The sequence below is a fragment of the Folsomia candida genome, unplaced genomic scaffold (genome assembly GCF_002217175.1).
Source record: "Folsomia candida strain VU population unplaced genomic scaffold, ASM221717v1 Fcan01_Sc004, whole genome shotgun sequence".
Taxonomy (NCBI): Eukaryota; Metazoa; Arthropoda; class Collembola; order Entomobryomorpha; family Isotomidae; genus Folsomia; species Folsomia candida.
Genome location: NW_019091196.1, coordinates 10,288,915 through 10,304,368, shown reverse-complemented (window position 1 = coordinate 10,304,368; position 15,454 = coordinate 10,288,915). Strand labels below are relative to the sequence as shown.

General features: G+C 45.2%; 8 protein-coding genes across 8 annotated transcripts; 4 read left to right on the top strand and 4 right to left on the bottom strand.

The window, feature by feature from the left end:
- The first annotated feature begins 16 nt into the window (after positions 1 to 16).
- On the top strand, positions 17 to 1,356 carry LOC110848079 (CUE domain-containing protein 2-A). The gene is made up of 4 exons (XM_022095189.2): positions 17 to 215; positions 274 to 473; positions 539 to 977; positions 1,033 to 1,356. The coding sequence occupies exons 1-4, from the start codon at positions 139 to 141 to the stop codon at positions 1,265 to 1,267; spliced, it is 951 nt and encodes a 316-aa protein (XP_021950881.1). The 5' UTR covers positions 17 to 138; the 3' UTR covers positions 1,268 to 1,356.
- A 74-nt stretch (positions 1,357 to 1,430) lies between these two features.
- Positions 1,431 to 2,590, top strand: LOC110848077 (28 kDa heat- and acid-stable phosphoprotein). The gene is made up of 5 exons (XM_022095185.2): positions 1,431 to 1,577; positions 1,642 to 1,745; positions 1,802 to 1,960; positions 2,015 to 2,293; positions 2,366 to 2,590. Exons 1-5 carry the CDS (start codon positions 1,568 to 1,570, stop codon positions 2,471 to 2,473), a joined length of 660 nt encoding a protein of 219 aa, XP_021950877.1. The 5' UTR covers positions 1,431 to 1,567; the 3' UTR covers positions 2,474 to 2,590.
- Positions 2,488 to 5,594, bottom strand: LOC110848076. Its single transcript, XM_022095184.2, has 5 exons — positions 5,179 to 5,594; positions 3,836 to 5,115; positions 3,616 to 3,777; positions 2,935 to 3,546; positions 2,488 to 2,877 (listed from the first exon to the last, which is right to left on the bottom strand). Exons 1-5 carry the CDS (start codon positions 5,545 to 5,547, stop codon positions 2,586 to 2,588), a joined length of 2,715 nt encoding a protein of 904 aa, XP_021950876.1. The 5' UTR covers positions 5,548 to 5,594; the 3' UTR covers positions 2,488 to 2,585.
- Positions 5,595 to 5,694: 100 nt separating this feature from the next.
- On the top strand, positions 5,695 to 7,076 carry LOC110848766 (protein BUD31 homolog). Its single transcript, XM_022096074.2, has 4 exons — positions 5,695 to 5,837; positions 6,225 to 6,400; positions 6,644 to 6,810; positions 6,888 to 7,076. Exons 1-4 carry the CDS (start codon positions 5,797 to 5,799, stop codon positions 6,936 to 6,938), a joined length of 435 nt encoding a protein of 144 aa, XP_021951766.1. The 5' UTR covers positions 5,695 to 5,796; the 3' UTR covers positions 6,939 to 7,076.
- A 119-nt stretch (positions 7,077 to 7,195) lies between these two features.
- On the top strand, positions 7,196 to 8,928 carry LOC110849127 (inactive histone-lysine N-methyltransferase 2E). Its single transcript, XM_022096502.2, has 4 exons — positions 7,196 to 7,750; positions 7,816 to 7,977; positions 8,034 to 8,253; positions 8,310 to 8,928. Exons 1-4 carry the CDS (start codon positions 7,744 to 7,746, stop codon positions 8,476 to 8,478), a joined length of 558 nt encoding a protein of 185 aa, XP_021952194.1. The 5' UTR covers positions 7,196 to 7,743; the 3' UTR covers positions 8,479 to 8,928.
- Positions 8,929 to 9,131: 203 nt separating this feature from the next.
- On the bottom strand, positions 9,132 to 10,530 carry LOC110849298 (voltage-dependent calcium channel gamma-2 subunit). Its single transcript, XM_022096701.2, has 5 exons — positions 10,124 to 10,530; positions 9,992 to 10,069; positions 9,859 to 9,924; positions 9,727 to 9,798; positions 9,132 to 9,666 (listed from the first exon to the last, which is right to left on the bottom strand). The coding sequence occupies exons 1-5, from the start codon at positions 10,395 to 10,397 to the stop codon at positions 9,413 to 9,415; spliced, it is 744 nt and encodes a 247-aa protein (XP_021952393.1). The 5' UTR covers positions 10,398 to 10,530; the 3' UTR covers positions 9,132 to 9,412.
- Positions 10,506 to 12,452, bottom strand: LOC110849126. The gene is made up of 4 exons (XM_022096501.2): positions 11,758 to 12,452; positions 11,393 to 11,571; positions 11,202 to 11,326; positions 10,506 to 11,127 (listed from the first exon to the last, which is right to left on the bottom strand). Exons 1-4 carry the CDS (start codon positions 11,992 to 11,994, stop codon positions 10,559 to 10,561), a joined length of 1,110 nt encoding a protein of 369 aa, XP_021952193.1. The 5' UTR covers positions 11,995 to 12,452; the 3' UTR covers positions 10,506 to 10,558.
- A 521-nt stretch (positions 12,453 to 12,973) lies between these two features.
- On the bottom strand, positions 12,974 to 15,441 carry LOC110848884. Its single transcript, XM_022096226.2, has 8 exons — positions 15,091 to 15,441; positions 14,801 to 15,019; positions 14,626 to 14,700; positions 14,109 to 14,477; positions 13,810 to 14,026; positions 13,536 to 13,749; positions 13,165 to 13,479; positions 12,974 to 13,087 (listed from the first exon to the last, which is right to left on the bottom strand). The coding sequence occupies exons 1-8, from the start codon at positions 15,136 to 15,138 to the stop codon at positions 13,015 to 13,017; spliced, it is 1,530 nt and encodes a 509-aa protein (XP_021951918.1). The 5' UTR covers positions 15,139 to 15,441; the 3' UTR covers positions 12,974 to 13,014.
- Positions 15,442 to 15,454: the final 13 nt, after the last annotated feature.

The window sequence follows — 15,454 nt, the reverse complement described above, 5'->3', positions numbered from 1 at the left end:
CTTTTTATCGATTTTGTTTACTTTCTCATCCTCACTCTCGCACATACACATCTCGCTATTTTTACGTTGACATGACAACAAGTTGGTGTTGAATTTATTTTCTGGACCGTCTCGGAAACTTTTGAAAATAATAAAAACATGAAGGAAACGATAAAATCCGGACTGATTGATTTCATTTGCAAACATTGCGGGGGCGATCGGGAGGCCGTTGTGGGGTGAGTTTTGCTAATCTTAAAATTATCTTAATTGTCTCGTAATAATTAATCTAAATAGAACGCTGGACGAGATAATCCTAAACTACGTCGTTGGGGTCCTCGAAGACGTTTTGGACCTCAAAAAGCGCAACAAAACCGAGGATTTCGACGTTCTGGAGTTTTCCGAAATGCTCTCTGGCTATTTTCCACTCTTTGGAAACATTCCCAATCACGTGGTCATCCAGTGGGTGGAGGAGTTGGTCAATGGGTTGATGGGGGGTGCGTCTGACCTTAATTTCTATTTCAGTCGTTTTTTTACTAAATTCCCTGGTGAATTTCCATAGCCCCCAAACAACCCCGCACCCTGGAAATGGACACCGCCTGGATTGCAGACGACCCTCTACCATCCACCACTACACTCTCAAAATCCCTCTCCGAATCTGAAGAAATCTCCTCAAAGTTATCCTCCATTTTGAACCTAAATCAGGAAGAAGAATCAGAATCTCATCGACCACGAACCACGAGTCAATCCGACGATTCCTCATCTCAAATGGAAACCTTGGGCGAAATGTTCCCAAACTATTCTCAATCTGATCTCGGAATGGTGTTGAATCTCGTCAATCATGATCTCCAGAGGGCTGTGCAAATCCTGCTTCTTGACAATGGGGAGCAGGAGATCGTCAAGGGGTTGGTCAAACCGGGGGGTCAAGCGAAGAAATCCAGTCCCGGTGGTGAGGATAAAATTGACGACAAGAAAGGACTCAAGGAGAGGTTGATGGCGAGGTGCGGTTATTTATTTATTTTTTTGGGTGGAAATACTAAAACAGTAAATTTTCAGATACGGCTTCATCGACAAATCCGAGGACGGTCGAGAGTTCCGGCCAATTTTACCAAAAGCGGAGCCTAAAAAACTCGTTCGATATCGTGGCGGTCAGATCGTGTCGACGAAAGGGGAGAGATTCACGGAGGTGGCGGTGACTCACACGGGGGAAGAGGTTAAATTAAGGAGCTATCCTACAAGGGCGCAGAGACAGGCAATCGCGGAAGGACATGGGAGGTTTTTCAGTAATTGACGAATGGGGTGCGAGTTGAAGAGGAGTTGTTGTTTGTTAAATTGTATAAATTATCGGATAATAAAATTAGTCGGTTGTTTAGTAAAAGGAATTCATTCCATTCATGGCATTTTCACGACGATTTTCTTAAAAATACAAAGGAAAATCTCACCTAGCCTCTTGACGAAACCCCGCTTGGAACAAACACCCAGAGTAGTGGTTTCTCTCTCTCTCAACACTCGTCGTGGTTCCAACAGATTTTTAAAATTTCTCTACAAATTTCACTAATTTATCCATCCACTACTTGTGATCAGCAGCAAAATGCCGCGAGGTGAGGAGTTTATTGAATTTCTTTGTAAATCCCCATAAAATACTTAACCTAAATCAATCGACAGGAAAGTACGTGAACCACAAGGGTCGCGGGAGGAGTTTCACCTCCGCCGAGGAACTCGCCAGGGAACAGAAAGACATGCAGAACAAGAAGAATGCCAAGGCCAGGGTGAGTCCACCGGTTTCTATGGTGATTTCCAATTACTAAAATAAATCTCTCCGCAGCGCCCCAAGAAAGCCGAGGGCGAGGAGTCGGACTCTGAAGAAGAGAGCGACTCCTCGGACGTGGATACTACTACCACAACACAGCCAAAGGTCATCCCTGAAGGTGGTGGAGAAGGTGGCGGAGGGAGTGAGAGTGAGGAGTCCTCGGAAGATGAGAATGTAGGTAGTCACACTTTAAATTAATTAATTAACTAATGAAAACACGATCCTTAGAGAAAAAGCAAAGGCGTTGAGGGCCTGATAGAAATAGAAAACCCGAACCGTCGCGTCGTTAAGCAGAAGAAATTGAGCCAGTTGGAAGACACGAGTGGGGGTCCATCCTCTTCTACACCTTCCGCGGCGGGAGGAGCTACGTCATCCGCCCCAGAACTGAGTCGAAGGGAAAGGGAAGCGATCGAGAAGCAGAAGGCGAAGGAAAGATATCAGAAATTACATGCGGAGGGGAAGACGGAAGAGGCCAGGAAGGATTTGGCCAGGTTGGCGATCATTAGGGTGAGCTTATTTTTAGTTTATTTTTAAGTGGCCAACTAATAAACTAACAAATTACTACTTCCAAATCCACAGAAACAACGCGAGGAAGCCGCTGCAAAACGCGCGGAGGAAGCCACCCAAAAAGAAGCCTTGAAACAAACTAAACAAACCGAAACGGCCAAGGCGCTCGGGAAAAAGTAATCTTTTTCTATGTGTAAAATTTCAATTTTTTTATATTATTCTCCATCGTCTACGAAGTGTGTGTGTAAAAAAATATAAAATTTATAAGCTATAAACTATCCTAAGAGACAAATCAAAGACTAAAGTACAACTTCATTTTCTTGGCCTGGGCGACCATCCCTTCTTTCACCAGCGCGGAATACAGCGTTCCACACGTGCACTGTTTCGGGTAACTCTCTCTCCACTGGAGAAGGACTTGGTAGAAACATTCACGATTCCCTGCGTGGCGGTGGGTTTGTTCGATGTTGACTAAGGTGGATTCTTCGAGTTGGAGGGATCGGCCGAGGGCTTTCCAGGAGGAGGAATTGAGGTGGAGAGAGAAGTCCCAGAGCGAGGTGGTTGAGTCCAAGAGGGTGGTGGAGGTTCTATGGATTTAAGAGGAATTATTAATAATTAGAGAGATGGAGAGTTAGGTTACTCACCGCAAATTCTGCGAGCTCTTGCTCGAGTTGTGCTCATCACTGGACTCTTCTTCATCCTCTTCATCCTCCTCCGATTTCTTCTTACTCTTTTTCCTCTTCTTCTTCGCCGGTGGCTTTTCACTTTTCTTCACTTTTATCGAACTCTTCGTTTTCTTCGACCCTGCAGCCACTGGCGACGACTTGGTGACGTCATTTCTCTCCGGTCTTTCCCCATCATCACTACTACTACTACTACTCCCCTCCTCGGTGTCCAACTCCTTCCTGGGTCCAGCTACAATTCCCACCACCTCCATCGACCCAAACCCACTGGATTTATTCGACTTCCTGCTAGAAAGGGACCCCGCCGGACTCTTCGTCTCACCACCACTCGCTCCACCAGAAAACTTGATACTCCGATGGACCTCGTATAGCGATTTGATAAACTCCTCCGGCGTCCCTCCCCGAGCTCTGTAACAATCTAAAATGGCTCGAAAAGGGTCCGCCTGCGTTTTGAACTTGGTTTTTATCTCGTGTTTCGTGAATTTGAGGTATTTTGCAAAGGTTTTCCAGTTGTCAGAGTCCGTGATGAAGAGATTTGTTCCCAGTTCTTGGAGGGCCATGGTGGACCAGCGACTATTAGTTATTAGTGAGATTAGTTAGATTATTAGTGGTTACGATAAATAATAATAGATTAATAATTACCTGTTGGGATTCCCATCATCTGACAGAAACTCGTTGGACTTGTCCTGCTGCTCCCCCTCGTTCCCTTGTTTCTGGATGTTAAACTCGAATATTGTGCTGTTTTTGTGCTTCACCAGGACTTTTCCGATGGGGCCGCGGTCGATGGATTTCGCTTGTTTGAACCTGCAGAATTACCAATTTAGTCCATATATCCATAGAAAAAACCCATAAATTTACTCACCTTAGGGAAAACTGAAAGTTCATCTCCTGCCCCCAAAACTCCTCTTCCTTAACCAAGCCCGCCTCCTCCCCGGCCTCCAAATTCGCCTCAAACAACTCGCTCTTCACGTTTACCAGGAATTTCCCGAATTTCACTAATTTACTCGTGGAGACGCCAACGATATGCGAGTAGGCTCTCACCTCCGGATAGTCTGATTTATAAATAGATATTTCTAGACCAAACTGATTGTTGTTGAACTGATCCATCGTCGCCTGGCACTTCATCCACGTCCCCGGGTTTTGCGTGAATAACGAGGAGAGGCCGAGTTTTGCGGTGATCAAAGTCGAGGTGAGGCAGGTCCACAAGAGGCGGAAGTAGGAGAAGCCCAGGACGGTGAAATGGATCAGGGTTTTTTCTTGGGTTTCTATTATTTTGAAGGGAATTTCTAGGACAGAGGACTCACTGCACTGGAAAACTTTCAACTCTGCTCCCAAGGAGACAATTTCCCTGTAGTTCAAAATCTCCACGGTGATTTCCACTGGTTTGAGGAAGGAGACAGAGTGAGGACGGAGGTAGATCACGGGGGCGGCGGGGGTGGAATCGGGGAGTGGAGTGTTCTCTTGGTAGTTGTCCTGGTAAATTTTTAGTTCAGTCGTGAGTTCGTAGGTCGTTGAGTTAGGAGGGAATTTCACCGAGATAAAAATCGGATTCGTGATTTTTAACTCTAATTCCTCCCCTGGCTTGAGTGTTTTTCGGAGTTTTATCGGGGGTGGTTTGGGGATGAGGAGGTAAGATCCGGGAGAAGTGATGAAAAATGTGGTGTAGGAGTTGCGGGGGGTGAGGGTGTCCAGGTGGGTTAGGGCTGGGTAGGTGTAGAGGTGGGTTTTTTCAGTGGCGAGGAGGTCTTCTGGTGTTGGCATGGAAATTAGTGGGGTGAGTTTAAAATCGTAAGTTGGATGATTTATTTCCAATAGTTGGATGAGTGGTGAGTGGATCTGGAGGGTGTCCTGGACTCGGGTTAGTTCCGGAGGTGGGAGCGGGGTCAGAGTGATGGTGAGGAGGTTCTGGGAGGAGCGGAGGTTGTAGGTTTTCTGGGGGATGAGGAGGTAGATGGAGGAGTGCTGGTGGAGGGAGATGGTGGTGTATGGAGGAGGGTGAGTGGATGAGGAGGAGGGTTGGGAAGAGTCTGTCGTGGTGAGGATATCGTCGATGGAGAGGATCGAGAGCTCGTCGGAGAGGATCGAGGAGGAGGTGAGGTTCTGGGTTGTTGTTGTGGTCGTGGTGGCCAAGGAGGTGGTGACCTGGAAATGGGTGAAAGTTAATTAGTTAATCGGGTGAAATAAAATAATTGAATAAAACCCCACCGACAACGACCCATAATCCGACGTCGTCACCTCCGCCTCCGCCGTCGCCTCTGCTTGAAAATCCATCACCTTTGCCAACAACCTCGAGGACCTCCTCGGACTCAGGATGGACGTTCTTTGCTGGACACTGCAGTGGTGAGAATAAGTAGCGAAATTGAGCACCGGCAACACTCGCGACGATGGCGGCGACAAATCCTCCTCTTCACTACTATCACTCTCACTACTGCTCGAATGTCTTCTCTGCCTCCGCCTCAAGTTCTTCGAGGATCTATGACGACCACGGCGGCGCCGGCGACTACCACGACTTGGAAGTGGCTCTTTAGGAGGGGTCGTCTCCCTCGGGGCATCCGTCGCAAAAGGGGTCGTCATTTTTTTCTCTATTCAATTTTTAGTGAATTGTGAATTGTCACATTTTTCTAATGTTTATGTCTCCTACGTTGGAATCCCTTCCCGCGGAGGGGTTTGGGGTGGGGTGAGATTTTTGGGAGGGTGGGAGGTTTGAATTCTTTACGAGTTTTCGTTTTGAAGGAGAAGAAAAAGTCGTGCGGTTTGGATAGATTTTTTAAATTGAAATATTAGTGAATTGAAAATTAAATAGATAAATCCTCAATAAAAACCATGCCAAAGGTGAAGAGGAGCAGGAAGCCGCCGCCGGATGGGTGAGTATTTTATTTTAATACAAAAATTCAGTGTTTAAACCAAGGGTGGTACGCTGGTATGTCTCTCATATTTTTAAAACATATTTTTAAACACTAACTGCTATTTAAAAAAAAATATTTTTTTCGAATTAAAAAAATTGTTCTTAAATTCGAAGTTTATACTTTTTAAACACTACAAAATTGTATTATTTTATTAAGAATTGTCAATTAAGCCAGAGACAGGTGCCTACAGCCAAAATTATGAATTTTGGCCCGGCAAGGGTCCAAGTTCATAGTTCCGGTACGGCAACCTGGCTGCGTTTCGCAGCGGAGAGACATAGCAGCGAACACCCTTGGTTTAAACAGTAAATTCCAATAAAGTTCATTAAAAATAAACTAAATTTGCAGGTACGAACTCCTGGAGCCCACCCTTGACGAATTGGAAGGCAAAATGCGTGAAGCCGAAGCGGAGCCGCACGAGGGGAAGCGAAAGGTCGAGGCGCTCTGGCCAATTTTCAAAATTCATCACCAGAGATCCAGATACGTCTTTGATTTGTATTACAGGAGGAAGGCTATATCCAGGGGTGAGTAATTACTTCGCTTTGCCCGAGTTAAGATGGGGTGTGGGTGGGTTGATTTGTTTATTAATTTGTCGTTACCTGTGGGGGGGGGGGATTTTTAAGAGTTATGCAGGAGTGAGGGAAAAGCGGTCCCGTATATTAAAAATTTATTTCCTAACGATTAAAAAAATAAATTAACAATATTCAGACACACCGACACTCCGGTTACATAATCCCACTCATTCATAACTCTATTCTAATCCACAGAGCTGTACGAGTACTGCTGCAAGGAAGGCATCGCTGACCCGAACCTGATCGCCAAGTGGAAAAAGCAAGGCTATGAAAATTTATGCTGTCTCCGATGCATCCAGACCAGGGACACGAACTTTGGGACGAACTGTATCTGCAGGGTGCCCAAGTCCAAGTTGGAGGAGGTATGGATTTTATGGCTTATTGCATAAATTAATTCGCAATTAGATGAATTACTAATGGACAATTTGATAAATTGCAGGGCCGGGTGGTGGAGTGCATCCACTGCGGGTGCAGGGGGTGCTCCGGATAGTTTTAATTTTTATTATTAAATTATGTCGCGAGGGTTAATGTTTTCTATTGTAAATTTTATATATCGCTATAATAACCTACTAATTTTTAATAAAAAAGTGTATCACTGGGTTGAATAAAAACTGGTTTTTCATATGAGTGAGAGAAATACACGAGGAGTGTTTGTTGTGTGTGCGTGTGTGTGTTGTGGGCCGGGGGCGAGGGCTCCTCGAAGTGGAGAGAAGAAAAACTTGAGCATCACTGCATCTACCCCTTTAGAAGAGCGATATTTTTTATTAGTAGAGTAGAGTCTCCCCTACACACTTACTATATTTTTCAAATCCATCTTTCAAAAGTATGCCACCACCAGCACCACTAACACACTACTGCACATTCACATTTACTCTACTTTTTTCCTTGGATTTTCTTCGAATTTTCCACACTGAAAACGTCGTCTCTCCTCACGATGAAGAAACCAAATAAATGGACGAGATAAGCCCCGTTCTGGAAGAGCCCCCTCCTCCTCCCGCACCACCACCACCCTTATCAACCAACCGTCGAAAACGGCACCATCGTCACCGTCCTAATCGAAGGATGACCCCACCGCCTTATAACAATTCCCCACAAATAGAGACCCACTCTCGAGAAAGGGTCTTCCTAAAAACCTGTTGCGATGGTTCCTCCGGTGGGATTAGGTGGTTCATTGTGGTTATTTTTTTAATCGGTGTAGGGTGCAGTGTGAGCGGGGGGTGGTGGGGGCGGGGTCAAGTAGTGGTGGTGGGAATGGTGGGACAGGGTCCAGGGAGGGATTCACACTCAGTTTGTTGATGATTGGTGAGTTGGATTTATAACTGTTTCCTTGGGAATACAATTTAAAAACCCATTAAAAATCTCTACAGGCGTCGGCATCGTCCTCCTCACGGTCTCCGCCATCGCTTGGAAGATGACCTCCCCAGCACCCACTCCCACGACGTCCGACCGCTGTTGTGCCATTTTCACCCGTTTCCTCACCAACCCCAGTGACCATCATCGTCACCAACAAGCTCAAGAGAACTATGCGGGTTGGTTTCACTTTATTCATTTCCATGGCAAACAACTAATTAAATTGTCCACGCAGCCTTCTCCACCTCAACTTTTCCCCCACCCCCACCACCCTCCCTCCTCCCAAACAGAGAACCCCCACCCTCCTACGCGGCCTCCATGCAGGAGTACAGACTGAGACTGCTCCTCTACGAGAGGTCAAATCCCACGGGGTTCCTGCCCTATTTTAACAATCCTCCGCCGCCTTACTATCTCATGCACCAAGCGCAGCAAGTGGCGCAGCAGCAGAATAGGAGGTTAGGTCACTTTTTGACTTGTTTCCATGGTGATTATATATTTATTTATTCCACAGAATAATCCACCACATCCCGCACCACCACCACCCCATCCCCCACCACTTCATCCCCCCTACCCCCTGTATCAGTACCCACCCCCACCCCTACTACACCATCCTTTACCACCACCCCTCCCCCCAGCAACCTCCCGACCCCCGAGTTACCGGTCGAGGTCGTCTAATTTAGAGGAGGACCCGCCACCTCCTCTCACTCCTCCGCTGACTCAACAGCCAGCGGGAAACAGCACCATGGCGACGACGCACCATGCCAGGTCCTCCTCTTTGCTCTCCACCGAGCCAGGAGGGAGCACGACAACGACGGTGGTCACCGTTTTGCACACCCACTCCGACCCCACCACGGAAAAAAAGGACAACAATTTAATTACTATAGTCCAGACGAGCGACTCGAGCCAGGTCAACTGTCAACAGGGGAGCTCTGTTATCGTCACGGTGAATAATGGTGGTGGGACGAGTGTGGGATCGGTGGGTGGGGGTTCCTGGGCCTGTGGGAACTGTGAGGGAGGGGGAGACTTGTGTTATTGCCAGCAGCAGCAGGCGCAGCAACAGCAAGTTGTCCTGGCGCATTTGTAACTTTTTTACTGAATGGAGAGAAAAATATATTTTTTATGAGGAGTAATTTTGCGTTTCCATGGGGATTTATTTCGGAGGTGGGTTGTTTATGTGAAAGAGCATTTTTCGAGGTTCATCGGGAAACGTAAGTCATTTCGTTCCCATGGCAACATTTTCGATTGAAGAGGAAATTTATGTTTCCATCGCAACGTAGAGGAAATAGGATATGCGAAGAAATATGTGAATTATAGCGACCGCATAATGAGAATGTCAGTGGTAGTCACGTGATTCAAATTTTATTGATTCCATGACAACTCTGTAATTTTCCATGGTTTCTCCAAAATTCACACCTTCATGATTTCCATGGCAACTTTCAGAGAGCGTACAAAAAAATATAGATTTATTATCCCCATGCAAACCCATTTTCCATGGTCACACAGCTAATTTTTCCATGGAAACGTCTCTTTTTTTAAAAAATATATTTCCATGGCAACTTTATTAGTACAAAAAATATCCCCAAATATTTAAATTATTTCCCGTTCCCATGACAACTACTCCCCCTCATCGATGACCCACTTTTTCTTCCTCGAGTACATCAAAAACACGCATCCGTTCCACAAATACGTCGCAAAAACGAACCACCCGAGATAAAAGCTGTAGGCGTAGCGGGAAGAGTCCCCAGGGGGTGTGCCTACGGTGGGCGTGTCCTCCGTGGGGGTGTCCCTCATGGTGACCGCGGGAAAATTCTCCAACTCATACCTCAAACACGTGATCACCGCTTCCATGGTCACCAGCGTCGTGGCGGCTGCGCGGAATTATTTTAATTATTCCATAAGTTTCCATGGAAATTTAGAAAAAAAATCACCCGTGATGAAAAACAACCCGGAGGCGAGGCGCTTGTAGACGTAGCGACCGTTTTTAAAAGTGTAGAATGCGGCTGCGCAGTAATAATAATATTTTTTTTACATTTCCATGGAAACAATTATTTTAAAATCACCCAAAATCGCCAAGAGCATGAGAAAGAGCGACAACAAGGCGAAGGTCAACTGGGTGCGGCGGTAGTCTAAAATTTTAATTTAAAAAAAGAGGGTGTAACCATGGCAATTAATTTAAAATCCCTAAATAGTTACCAAGGACATGCTGATCCAGCTCCGCACTCCTTTTCAACTCCTCCCGACTCGGGAATAATTTGTGGTATTTGCAAATCTCTATATGGAAATTTTATTTCAGTTTCCATGGAAAAATAAAAAATAAAAACCTACCCTCCCCCCCACCCCCACTGTTCTGAACAAAACAACTCCTCCACAACCCACTATGCCCCACCCCCTCCGTAAAATACCACCAATCCGTCGCTATGGCAACGATCCAGATGAAAATCGCGCCCCCCGCGACCACCGCGCTGAGCAACATGAAGCGCTTTTCTTTCCGCATTTGGCGCAAAACGTGGTCGCGACGGGATTTCGCGCGCGCTATTTGCGCGGCGGTGGGCGCTTTTTTTGTTATCACCACTTTTTTATTATTCTCAACCGTTTCCATGATGAGATGATAAAAAGGAATAACAGATTTCTTAACTCCGGAACCACTGCTCGAGTCTCTCGCTAAAAATAGCTCGGAAGCCAAAAGACAATAAAAAACGCACACGAGAAAAACAGACACTTTTTTTATTATCCCAAAAATAAACAAACATCACCATGGTTTTACAATCTATTCATCCCCTCGGAATTATTACCCCCTCTAAAATTCCCCCCTCTCCCCATGGTAGCAAAAGACTCTAAACTATTTAATTTATTCCCCCCCTTCCCCCTCCCCCCCGTGGTTCCATAAAAATCCCTCTGTTCCTGCCGCACTATGACAACCTCCGGATTTATGAAATAACTCTCATTTTGTGGAATTATATAATCTCCATGGAAATTCTCGCAAATGTCCGGGTTTTTTGTATAAACTTCGCATTGCCCGAGCCGGTCCATCCCGTAGTTTTCGTCATGAGTCACGTGGGTTAGCGGGGGCGCGGCAGAAGCGCGCTGTTTCCGGAAATACGCGGCCATGTCGAACAGCGCGGCGAGCTCGGATAAGGAGAAAGAGAGTAAAAATAGGTAAAATGAGTAACCATACTTGTAGCGGTAGTGGGAGGAGAGTTTGGGGGGGAGGATTTGAGGGGGGGTGTGCAAAGGGGAGGAGTCCGAGTGGGTGTGGTAAAAATTATTGGATTCAAATTCTGAGCCGATCTGGGAGACGAACGTCAAGAGGGCCGTCGCTTGGCAGAGTCCTGTAGGAATTTTTTTATATTTTTAAAAGTTGCCATGGAAATTAATTTTAAAAAATTTTAAAATTTAAAATTACCCGCCAAAATCAGCAGCGACGCCTCGATGATTTTCCTATTTTTCGTACAAAACGTTCCAAAAATCAACGTGAAAAACGCCAAAGTCGTGAAAAACACGGAGCTCAGGATGAACGGGAGCGTTAATCTGTTGGATACAAAAAATATTTTCAGTTTCCATGGAAATAAAAAAAAAAGTTTCCATAGAAACGACCTCACGCGGTTGACGCAGCCTAAAACGAGTTCCGAGTCCCCGTAATTCTTGCCCCCGAAATTTTCGAACAGTTCCCACGTGTCCAGAATTTTTTTGAAATCCAGACCCACGCAGGAGGTTTCCTGCTTGAAACTCGTACACGTTCGGAACAGGCCCAGCTTGGATTTTAGGAGGTGCGGCTGTGGGTTTAGGAAAATTAAATTATTGGGTGTCATGGAAACAATTATAGGGTAACCATGGAAATAATTATAGGGTAACCATGGAAATAATTATAGGGTAACCATGGAAATAATAATTATGTTGCCATGGAAATGAAAATTCAGTAACCATGGAAACAAAATCCCCATGGCAACCCCACTACTAACCTTAGGGTCATCATCATATGGCCCCAGCTTCTCGACCTCCGTGGGGTCCAGGATCGGCTCTTGCAAAGTCAGCCAATCCGGCGTGAGTAACGATGAGTACAGCGTTACCAAGGAAAATAGCGTTGTTAGGGTGCCCAGGTGGGAGAGGGGGGAGGAGCGGGAGGGGGAGGGGGTGGAGGGTTTTGTGGGGGGTGGGTGTGAGTGGTGGGTGTGGTTTTCAGGGGGGTGCGGTTTCATGGCTTTGCTGTGGAGTGAGTGGAAAATAGTGAGTGATGAGGAAAAAGACGTAGAAAGTTCGGTGATGGTAAGAGCCGGGTTTAGTTGTTGATGTGGAAAAAGGGAAAGTGAAAGTGGGTAGTTTAGGGGGAGGGGGCGTGCAGGTGGGACGTCGGTGGGTGTGGGGGGTTATTGTGATATGAAATGAATCGTGGTATCGTGGTTGTGGGGGGTGCAATTAAAATATGGGATGTGTAAAAACCCTCAAAATTCCATTGACACAACATATGAACGCCCCCCTGCTTTCGAGGGTGGTGAAAAGAGGGGAATGAACCGGTTGCCATGGTTTTCTTTCTTTCTTTCCGGGCATGCGGGTAGTGGGATGACTCATATGCAGTTTAATAAAATAAATAAATTTAAAAAAAACAAACTTAGGTGAAGGACGCGCTTAAAATATTAAAACAAGAAGCATTACAAAATGTCATAAATCGTTTAATATTTACTAACTTTTACTTCACCGGGAGCCCCCGGTGATTTATTTAATTATTTTTAGTGATTTGTGAACTTATATGCATAAAATCATATGCAATTATAAAATCTTAAACGTTGTTAATTCTCCTGTTTGTGGACGCTTGGCATACCAATTTAATTCTGCAGTGGGTGTGGATGCGTGGCATGCCAATTTAATCCCCCAGTTTCAAAATTTTAAGGATTGTTCTGTTCTGTCAAGGATGCCTTGACACTTAGCGATCTAATAATAACGTAATTCGATTGTCTAGCAACATTGGATATGTTGAGTATTGAATAGCGATGCTGAATAAACTATCACCGCACGTTAGCAACCAGTAACTTAACACGTAAATAGGTTGCCTAATGCAAATACAGGCGACCTTTTCAAAGTTGCAGCTGATTGCATACCTAGGCTTCGCCGTAACCATGGTGATCTTTTAACATGATCACCTTATGGTTACTTTTCCTTCACCTAAGAAAAAATGCAGAGTTTCCATGGAAAAAATTTTATTTAATAACAAAAAAAATAAATCATCTCGCTTTGCTCTTAACACTCCTCCCACCTCCGCTGAAAAAATAATCCTCGTCCCCCCACAAGTCGTCCCTATGGAAACGGTGGATTTTAATAAATTGTTCACATGGAAACGGTGGATTTAAAAAAAATCCCAATTTCCTACTCACCACTTGGCCCTCCTCCTCCCGCTGATGTTTTCCCCCCCAAACGTCCTCGCTCCTCCCCCTAAATTCCTGCCGTTCAAACTCTTAAACCTAAACTCCCCCTCCCCCTCCTGTTCCCATGGCAACTGTCGATTCCCCTCCAAACACCCCGCATCGCTCTTCCCCACCGTCGTGTTTCCCATGGAAATATAAGAAAATGTTCTTTTAATCATCTGGAACAATTTTGGTCTCGGTTTGGTTTCCATGGTTACCGACGAGGTCATCGTCGAGGCAAAACTTGCCGAGCGGGATAATCGCGTGTTTATTTCCGGGGCGTTGCTATGGGGATTTTAAAAATTAATTCCCCGGTTTCCATGGTGATTAACTAAACTCACCAAATGTCGCCATAGCTCCCGAATTTTTCGAAAAACATTTCATCCTCGTCGTCATCCTCAATTTCGTAGTCAATTTCAGGGAGGGGAATATTTTCCAGGGTGGAATAGTGGTTGCCAGGCAACGACGAACTCTGAATAAAACTGATTGGAAACCACCCAGACCTTTTCGTCCGTAAATTTTCTCCAAATTGCCAGCCGAACGGGGAGGGCGTGCCTAAGGTGGATTTTTTTTAGTTGTTTTTATGTAAATAATTTAAATTTTTTAATAAATTACCCGTCATGGCAACCAAATCGCCCTGCTCGAAATTTAATAATTGGTGAAATCCATCGTCTTCCTCATCGTTTTTGTAGGTGTGGAGGGCGGGGAGGATTTTGGGAGGGGGTGTGGTCGTGGGTGGGGTCAGAGGAGCTAGAGGGGGTGGTGGTGGGGGTGCCACTAGAGGGGGCGTGGTCACCGGTGGTGGGAGTGGTGGTGGAGCCGGGGGTGGTTGCTATGGAAACGGAATTTTAAAAAAATTAAAAAAAGACATACAGACAAATGACACGATGGTTACATAAGCCCAAAAAACTCACCCCCATGGCCCGACCCAGATCCTCCACCTCCTCTTCAAGGGTGGCTTCACTTGACGACCTACTACTCTCCAATTTATTCCCCAATTTCGTTTCCATGGTTTCCATCCCCCCTCCAAACAACTCGACCTGTTTGCCCCAGACCCACCCGAACCTTTTCAACTCCTCCCCGAGGACTTCCCTCAAGCTCTGTTCGAAAAACTCTTCCACCCTCACGCACTCTTCTTGATAAGCCTGCAGCCCTCTAATTTCTTTATCCAGGTTTCCATGGTTTTTCATCCTTTTCTTTTTTATCTTCTTCACCGTGGACAACGCTTTTTTAAAGGATTCCAAAGTCAGGTTCCGCTTCGAGGTGTAGGAGCGGTAGTGTTGCTATGGGGATTTTTAATTTAACAAAGAAATTGGCATAAATTTTAGCACAACTTTTAGCATGCTATACAATTGGCAGAGAAATTGGCACAAAATTGGCACAAAAATAATTATTTGTTGCCATGGAAACATTTTTTTTTACATAATTTACCTGCATGACTTTGAGGTCCCGTTCGAGATTGTTGTTTTCCAGGGGGAGGATAAAGTCAATGTAGAATTGTTTTAGCTATGGGAACGGTTTTTTAATTAAAATAAATTTTAGTTGTCATGGAAATTGTTTTTAAAAGTTAAGTTAAGAGTTGTCATGGAAATCTAAAAAAACTCACGAAAGCCAACTGCTGCGTGTGCAAATTATTCAAACGCGTTGCTATGGTTTCAAACTCTTTCCCATGTTCCTGATTCGATTTAGAAATGGATTTTGAAAACGTTGCCATGGTTTCGGCGTAGATTGAAAATGCGGCCGTGGAGCCGTGCAGTGATTTTAAATAGGCTTTTGCAGATTGGAGGATCGCCGTGGTTTGGGGGTGGTAGTTTTGGAACAGGTTCTGAAATTAGCGTTTCCATGGGAATTTAAATTATTTACATAAAAAATTACCATGGAAATAAAAAAACCCACCTTATAAACCCCATCGATGTTCTTGGAAATTTCGTTCATGGTTTCCATGGTTACTAAAAAATAAATCAGAAAGGACCTGCGTGATTGATTGCCATGCACCTACTGCGCCATTCACACAACGACGAGGAGATTCACAATTTAGAAACTTTTTCTTTTCGTCGTCTGGGAGATTATTTAGTGACGATGGTGATCATCGACTCTAATGAATGAATGCGAAAAGAGATGCAGGTGCGCGTGGAGTGAGAGAGTGAGAGTTTCCTTGGTGATTAGGATTTGGATAGAGAAAAAGTGGACCGGCTGGTTTTTTAAATCGTTTATGTTGTTGCCATGGGGATCAGGTTTCTCTGGGGGTGGGGATTTTTTT

Bases quoted from the DNA above. Each gene is read 5' to 3' on its own strand.
- LOC110848079 (XM_022095189.2), top strand. From the start codon at position 139: ATGAAGGAAACGATAAAATCCGGACTGATTGATTTCATTTGCAAACAT. The intron at 216-273 runs GTGAGTTTTGCT...TAATCTAAATAG, and splicing joins GATCGGGAGGCCGTTGTGGG to AACGCTGGACGAGATAATCC. The intron at 474-538 runs GTGCGTCTGACC...GAATTTCCATAG, and splicing joins GGTCAATGGGTTGATGGGGG to CCCCCAAACAACCCCGCACC.
- LOC110848077 (XM_022095185.2), top strand. The intron at 1,746-1,801 runs GTGAGTCCACCG...ATCTCTCCGCAG, and splicing joins AGAAGAATGCCAAGGCCAGG to CGCCCCAAGAAAGCCGAGGG. The intron at 1,961-2,014 runs GTAGGTAGTCAC...CACGATCCTTAG, and splicing joins AGTCCTCGGAAGATGAGAAT to AGAAAAAGCAAAGGCGTTGA.
- LOC110848076 (XM_022095184.2), bottom strand. From the start codon at position 5,547: ATGACGACCCCTTTTGCGACGGATGCCCCGAGGGAGACGACCCCTCCT. The intron at 5,116-5,178 runs GTGGGGTTTTAT...ACCCATTTCCAG, and splicing joins CGGATTATGGGTCGTTGTCG to GTCACCACCTCCTTGGCCAC. The intron at 3,778-3,835 runs GTGAGTAAATTT...GTAATTCTGCAG, and splicing joins AACTTTCAGTTTTCCCTAAG to GTTCAAACAAGCGAAATCCA.
- LOC110848766 (XM_022096074.2), top strand. From the start codon at position 5,797: ATGCCAAAGGTGAAGAGGAGCAGGAAGCCGCCGCCGGATGG. The intron at 6,401-6,643 runs GTGAGTAATTAC...TCTAATCCACAG, and splicing joins GAGGAAGGCTATATCCAGGG to AGCTGTACGAGTACTGCTGC. The intron at 6,811-6,887 runs GTATGGATTTTA...GATAAATTGCAG, and splicing joins CCAAGTCCAAGTTGGAGGAG to GGCCGGGTGGTGGAGTGCAT.
- LOC110849127 (XM_022096502.2), top strand. The intron at 7,978-8,033 runs GTTGGTTTCACT...TTGTCCACGCAG, and splicing joins AGCTCAAGAGAACTATGCGG to CCTTCTCCACCTCAACTTTT. The intron at 8,254-8,309 runs GTTAGGTCACTT...TTTATTCCACAG, and splicing joins GCGCAGCAGCAGAATAGGAG to AATAATCCACCACATCCCGC.
- LOC110849298 (XM_022096701.2), bottom strand. From the start codon at position 10,397: ATGGAAACGGTTGAGAATAATAAAAAAGTGGTGATAACAAAAAAAGCG. The intron at 10,070-10,123 runs GTAGGTTTTTAT...ATTTCCATATAG, and splicing joins CAGTGGGGGTGGGGGGGAGG to AGATTTGCAAATACCACAAA. The intron at 9,667-9,726 runs GTGATTTTTTTT...AATTCCGCGCAG, and splicing joins CGGGTTGTTTTTCATCACGG to CCGCCACGACGCTGGTGACC.
- LOC110849126 (XM_022096501.2), bottom strand. From the start codon at position 11,994: ATGAAACCGCACCCCCCTGAAAACCACACCCACCACTCACACCCACCC. The intron at 11,572-11,757 runs GTTAGTAGTGGG...CTAAACCCACAG, and splicing joins CATATGATGATGACCCTAAG to CCGCACCTCCTAAAATCCAA. The intron at 11,327-11,392 runs GTCGTTTCTATG...TGTATCCAACAG, and splicing joins GGCTGCGTCAACCGCGTGAG to ATTAACGCTCCCGTTCATCC.
- LOC110848884 (XM_022096226.2), bottom strand. From the start codon at position 15,138: ATGGAAACCATGAACGAAATTTCCAAGAACATCGATGGGGTTTATAAG. The intron at 13,480-13,535 runs GTGAGTTTAGTT...AAATCCCCATAG, and splicing joins GGGAGCTATGGCGACATTTG to CAACGCCCCGGAAATAAACA. The intron at 13,088-13,164 runs GTGAGTAGGAAA...CCGTTTCCATAG, and splicing joins GGGAGGAGGAGGGCCAAGTG to GGACGACTTGTGGGGGGACG.